At 37.4% G+C, this 6,892-nt stretch overlaps 1 protein-coding gene across 1 annotated transcript; it reads right to left on the bottom strand.

Annotated features, from left to right (window-relative positions):
• Positions 1–493: 493 nt before the first annotated feature.
• On the bottom strand, positions 494–6,688 carry LOC128561777 (NKG2-A/NKG2-B type II integral membrane protein-like). The gene is made up of 6 exons (XM_053556350.1): positions 6,502–6,688; positions 6,037–6,132; positions 5,466–5,519; positions 4,809–4,960; positions 1,456–1,556; positions 494–605 (listed from the first exon to the last, which is right to left on the bottom strand). Exons 1-6 carry the CDS (start codon positions 6,686–6,688, stop codon positions 494–496), a joined length of 702 nt encoding a protein of 233 aa, XP_053412325.1.
• Positions 6,689–6,892: the final 204 nt, after the last annotated feature.

Here is a 6,892-nt window from a genome sequence, read left to right as displayed (position 1 = left end):
TTTAAAAAGGTGACATGCTGGGGTGGCGCCTGTGGCTCAGTGAGTAGGGCGCCGGCCCCATATGCCGAGGGTGGCGGGTTCAGGCCCAGCCCCCGCCAAACTGCAACAAAAAAATAGCCGGGCGTTGTGGCAGGCGCCTGTAGTCCCAGCTGCTCGGGAGGCTGAGGCAAGAGAATCGCGTAAGCCCAAGAGTAAGAGGTTGCTGTGAGCCCTGTGACGCCACGGCACTCTACCCGAGGGCGGTACAGTGAGACTCTGTCTCTACAAAAAAAAAAAAAAAGGTGACATGCCACACATGCAATGCTCCACAAAAAGAGCCAGACACAAAGAAATGATATCCTGTTCTTTGTGGTGTGTATATTATACTGCAAAGATTTTTTAATCTTTTTATCTATAAACAAATAACATTTTTTGACTTATTCAATAAAAATACTATTTCCATTTCACAAAATATAAAATTGCATAGCCAAATCCAAATTCAGGTGCTTTACTTCTAAAGCTTGTGCTTACAGATGTAAATTTTTGAAGATCCACATTCATCTGATTGAAGTTTACCTGAGGTTAGCGCAGCACAGTTCCGTTTACCAGGTTCTATTTCTGTTATGCTGCAATGGAGAAAAATACATATTTTCTGTCATATTTTATGGGGACAATCCATGAAACAAAAGCATTTCCCATGTAATTTAAGAAAAGAATTTTATGAATACAATTAATGACATTTCACTGCATTAGTAGGAGTTGGCTATTATGAGAACTGAACACGTTAGTTCCCCATATCTGTAGGGGATGTGCTTCAAGGCCACCAGTAGATGCCTGAAACCACTTATTGTACTGAACTCTACTATATACTATGTGTATTCTATACATATCCACACCTATGATAATGTTTTATTTATAAATTAGGTACAAGAGTGGATTAGAAGCAATAACTAATGGTACAAAAGAGTAAGTATAACGACATGCCAGCATCACTACTCTTTGCCTTTGGGTGATTATCAAATAAAATAGGAGGTGCTTGAACTCAAGCACTGCAATACTATTACAATTGATCTGCTCCCCGGAGAGCTACTAACTGATTGGTAGAAGGATCACCTCTAGAGTGTAGATGTGCTGGTCAAACTGATGGTTCAAGTCCCAGGCAAGACAGAGTGGAACGATGTGTAATTTCAATCTCCCACTTACTCAGAACACTGAGCTCATAAAGTGTTTTTTCCTGGAATTTTCATTTCAAAATATTCTGACCATGGTTGAATTCATATACCTCAAACTAAGAAAGCGACACCATCGTTAAAGGGAGACTAATATGGTCCATTCTTTAATATTTATGTCAACATTTCATTAACTTTCAACATCTTCTTCCTGTCTGTAATTCAATTTAAAGTTACTTGTATTAGTCTGCTGTTTTTCTCCTGTTTATTATTTTCCTACTATATAGCACCAGTGAAGAAAACTTACTTAAGTTTGAAAGCTGAGCCATTTATTGACACCCATGGATGACCACTGCTCTGACGAAAGACTCCAGTCCAGGAATGCCATAACAGAATGCTCAGAAATTTCTATAGGAACATATAGAATATTTTTTATGTATGATGCAATGTTGCATTTCAAAACTATTAAGAAAATGAAGCGCGCATGTGGGAAGGCTTAAGGGAGGAGTCATATCTTGATGAGCTTGGGTTGCTAGTAATAATGATTTTATAAGTTGGAAACTCATACTCAATTATTAATGGTTAGTAAATTAGACATATTATTAGGAATAGGGAACAAAGTCTAGACAAAGGAGGACACTTATGAGTGTTTTGATTTGGGCTGATTTTTCTGGGCTCTGAGCACAAAGTGCAAGATCCTGTCACTTTAATATTTTTCCAGCCTAGTGTGTGGTATATCTCCCCTCCCCTCGCAGCTGTAGCCCAGCAGCTGGCTGGAGGCTTTGAAGCTGCTTTCTGCCAGGACAAGGCTGTGTGCTCTGAGGGAGTGGTTTTTGAGAGTTAAGAATGTGAATTCTTCAAACTTTGTCCAACTCAGGAAGACTTGCTCTGGATCAGATAAGGAGAAGAAAGATCTCCTCTCTTCTGTCACCTTGATTGGGCCAGAAGAATCTATCTGTTTGGACACAAGGCCTTCAGAATATTAAAGCATCACATCTGTGTGGCTTGGCGCCTATAGCTCAGTGGCCAGGGCGCCAGTCACATACACTGGAGCTGGTGGGTTCGAATTCAGCCCGAGCCTGCCAAACAACAATGACAGCTACAACCAAAAATAGCTGGGCACTGTGGCAGGCGCCTGTAGTCCCAGAAACTTGGGAGGCTGAGGCAAGAGAATAGCTTAAGCCCAAGAGTTTGAGGTTGCTGTGAGCTGTGACATCACAGCACTCTACCAAGGATGACATAATAAGACTCTGTCTCAAAAAAAAAACAAACAAAAAAATCACATCTGTGGTGTGTGACTGTGGGTCAGCTAGGATTTGGTTCTTGAGTTGGCCTCTGGTTGACTTCCTTGTCAAGACTTTGTTTACATTAAGACCATTATATTTTGAAGCACTAAAAATTAGTAAGTAAATCCTTGCAATTAATGTAATCGGCTATAGAGTTAGTCTAGTTAGTAGGAAGAGTTTGAGGTTTCAGACTCTTAAAATAGGTCCGTGTTATGAAATTTTAACATACACATATAACTAAAAGCAAAGACTTTCTACAGTTATTCTTTTATTTAAACTTTGAAATTTGTGTAAGTGCACAAATAACCTTGGCGGGGTTGTTTGCCTTGCTTTCTTGAGATTTATGACTGTAACAGGACACTGTTACATTGATGTATGGAATAAAGAACTGTAACACTGATGTATGGAATAAATTCAGAGCTAGCCTGACACTCAGGGTGGCAGACTGGAAGCCTCACTAAGAAGTGTGTGCCGCCTCCTGAGCCCTGCTGCTCTTAAAACTAACTCCTTGTCTCTGTCTATTATTTCTCTGTACTAATATTCTATAACTCTTACTAATAATTTTCTTTGGTCTCCTCACACCACCAGGCCACAAGGAAGTAAACCCACTCTGTGTCATGGCTGGTCCACAAGAAAAGAGTATAATTGTCTTACCACAACAAATCAGTAAGCAAGGTGACGGATGTGTTAATCAGTTCAAGGTAAGCGTTCCACATTGTATATCAAATCAGTACACTGAACCCCCTTAATGCATCGATGTACACAGTTATGATTTAACTAAAAAAATTCTTAAAAAGGATTTTACAAAATTTTAAAAGTGCAAGTACTGTGTTCTTTCATTAGATCTACAATTTCCAAAACAAAATCAGTATATTAAGGTATATTAAAGTTGAAAACCACTTTATATATTACTAAAAACATCCACAAACATGGGTGATTCTGGCTTAAAATTAATTATTAAACATTTATACTTAGTAATTTTATTATTCTCCTTGAATTAATTTTGAAAATTATGACTGATGTAATTTAATAGGAAACTATGTTGGCAAAACAAATATAGCACGAATTTAAATAAATTTTCAGACACTGTGTACATTTCTCCTGATGCTAATACTAACTCAATGCACATTTCTACTGTTTCTCAGAGTTTGGGGTCTTGAAGGGAATTGAAAGGGTTTGCATTAAGGAAATAAGAGACGTGGAAGCCAAAAATAGTGGTTTGTGCATACCGCACCATTCTTTAACTAGTTAAACCCCCACTGTTGTCTGTTTTGGTGTAGGTAGAACACCAGTGGCCCCCAAACACGTGCTACTCTCTACCAAATACAACTATGAGCTCTGAAATTTATGAAAGACTCAAGCAAAGGAGACTCTGAAAGGAGTAAGGAGAAGGTGGAATGGTTTGTGACTGCAGGATAAAGAATCAACACAGTGTCTGGGCATCTTACCCAACAGAAGAACGTGACCTTGCCCTGCTGTTTCCCAGCACTCAACCCAGCAATGATAGGTGCCTCAGTGAGCTCATGTCTTCTCTGTATTGAGAGGGCATTCTACCAGCATCACCAGCAATGCTGGCACCACCAGCAAGAGAGATCTAACAGCAGACCTCCTAATAATAAAAAGCCAGAGGAAGAGTTTCTGCTCTGCCACCAAGATACACCATGGTGGGTGTGGCTGAGGGGACCAACAAATGAATCCCATGATTACATGTACCCCATCTAGGAAGCCTTTGTGTCCCCAGGGACATGAGACTCACATCCCCCATGCAGAGACACCAGATAGAATAGATTTTAAAATGTTCTATGTGCATAATACTGTAGTGAAAGTTAACAAACTAGTCACTGCATTAATATGGGTGAAGTGCACGAACATCACACAGGGTAAAGGAGACAGACAGGAAAGTGCATACTGTCACTTATGAAAATTCAAAACTGGTAAAGTTTGTAATGTTAACATTCAGGACAGTGGTTTGAGAAGGAGGGAGAAGTGATGAGATCATTCACACGAGCAGGGCTTCTGGGGCTAAAATCCTCTATTTTGTTATTTGATGTGTATTATAGGAGTCCATTCACTCTGTGATAAGTTTGCCCATTCATGGTGTGTTTATATATAGTATAATTAAATAGAATAATTTAATTTAGAATAAAAGCATTTACAGAAGCATCGTTTTCCATGAGCAACAAAAACTTGTAACACTTAAGTATACATTAGCTTATGAATAGAAATAAATAGTGCCTGGCAAAGTCACACAACAGAATAATGTATAGACCTGTAAATAATTAACCTAAAATATGTACAAGAATATGATGAATTCTACAAATATAATATTGACTGAAATAAGCTTCTAAAATGTTCGAAACATTTGACATCTTACCTTTTCTTCTTCACTATCTATGTATAGCAGAGTGGAGTTCTTAGAAGCACAGGCCCTCAAACTCTCATTCCAAGTTTTTAATTCCTTACCAAAGTAATAGCAATTGGTGGAATGTGTGAACCAGTCCTCTGGGCAATGACCACATTGATATGCTGAGGAAAAATTATGAATTACTATCTCCACAATATGATTTTTTTAAAAGATTATTAGTTTACATATTTTCAAAGGTACAAAAATGTGTGTACCTGTCTTTACATCCTCATAGGCATAAATATTTTAAAGAAAAGCACTCATACATATGCACAGAATAGCATCAGCCTCTTATCCCCTAATCGTATTGTCATAAAAAGAAATACATCAAATAAAAACCCACCCTCCATATATCTGAAAAATCACTGACAATATTACTTTTCTTGGAAAAATCAAAATTACATGTTATCAAGTGGTAGCAGTAGCAATTTGAGTCAAATAGCAAAAAATGGTTGTAGTGATTTCAAATGAGTATTTATACTTATTATTGAAGATAAGAGAATGCCCCCCTATTACTTTTAGCTCTGGATATTTATTATTCAATATTTTATTACCCTTAAGAATATTTATTATCATTTTTTCACAGCCAAAGATCAAAACAAAATATAAAATGACTAACATCAGTACCTTTCTGAGTTCCTATGGTCTGCGAAGAATTGCTCTGTGTCTGAGCTATTGTAGCTAGAAAAATTAGAGTAATCCTTATTAAAAATTAGTGCCTAAATGAGACACGATAATTTTAGTCTTTGAAATTTGGTATATTGCTTAGAATTATCTATGGTAAAACTGATTTTCGCCAGAAAAAATAAATAAGATTAAAGAAGATTTGAGGGGAAAAATCTTTCAGAGACTACAAAACCAAACTTACCACTTTTTTTTTTTTTTACCACATTTGTGTACTTCATATATTGTAATACTGGAATTATTTGATTTAACCACTTTCAAATATTAATTTCTATTTCTCAGTAAGTTTTTCAGACTCTTAAAATAGGTCCGTGTTATGAAATTTTAACATACACATATAATTAAAAGCAAAGACTTTCTACAGTTATTCTTTTATTTATACTTTGAAAAATTCTGAATAATCATTCCTCATTTAGTCTAAAACATACTTAAAAATGAGAATTCTAGTATGGCTTGATCTTATGAAGTGTTTAGAGGTACTTTCAACAATTCTTGCAGAACAAAACATACTTACAGGGAATGACAAGTCTGGTTACCACAGTGAATAGCAAGACAAGAGAGAGAATTCCCAGGATCCCAGCAATGAGCTTCTCTGGAGGGAATGGTAAACCTGCGGGGAGAGAAACGGAAACACTGAGAAAGGAGAGATGGAGGCAGTCTGTTAGAATATGTACAAGAGACCCCAGATACACAGAGAATCACCAAACCCACACCTACCACCAGAGGAATCTTCCTCTGAGGATATAGCACTGCATTCTCAGTAAATGTCGTGCCCCATGAGTTGTTGGACAAAGACTACAGTTTTCAACAACATGTGAGTAAAATTAGTCTGCCTATTTCACGTTAAAATAGTATATGTCAACTTAGAACTCTCATCTTTATGAATAAAACTATGTGAGCACGCCCTGCTCTTTCCCCACACCCCTGCACCACAACTGTCCATCCTGGAACAGTTTGCAGGAGCTATTTAGAGCTTTACCTTTGCAGTGGTAAGCTTTGCCATCCCCTTGAAAATCCTGAGCTTCTCTTTGAAGGCGTAATTCCACATAGGTTATTTCTTGTTCTTGTTCTGAAATGGAGCTTTTGGTGCACTTAGATTTCCTTTGCTGCTTCTTTGGGGTTTTAGCCTGATTTATATCAGAGTAGATCACTCTTTGGTTATCCATCCCTGCAGCTGTAAGATGTCAGGACTGTGCTTTATGGTTCCTGGTTTTAAGAAAGTAGTAAATGGTTTATATAAGGACAAGATACCTAGTGCAATCAGAAAGGATGAGGTGGAGAGTGGGTATTGGTTCTCATTCTGCATTGAAGAATCTAAATTTCTCACTGTAATTTCCTTAAAGCTTACCCAATTTATTTAAGATAATTTT

This window comes from Nycticebus coucang, chromosome 12 (assembly GCF_027406575.1).
Source record: "Nycticebus coucang isolate mNycCou1 chromosome 12, mNycCou1.pri, whole genome shotgun sequence".
NCBI classification, from domain to species: domain Eukaryota; kingdom Metazoa; phylum Chordata; class Mammalia; order Primates; family Lorisidae; genus Nycticebus; species Nycticebus coucang.
The sequence above is the reverse complement of the archived record's forward strand: the minus strand, read 5'-3'. Positions and strand labels throughout refer to the sequence as shown.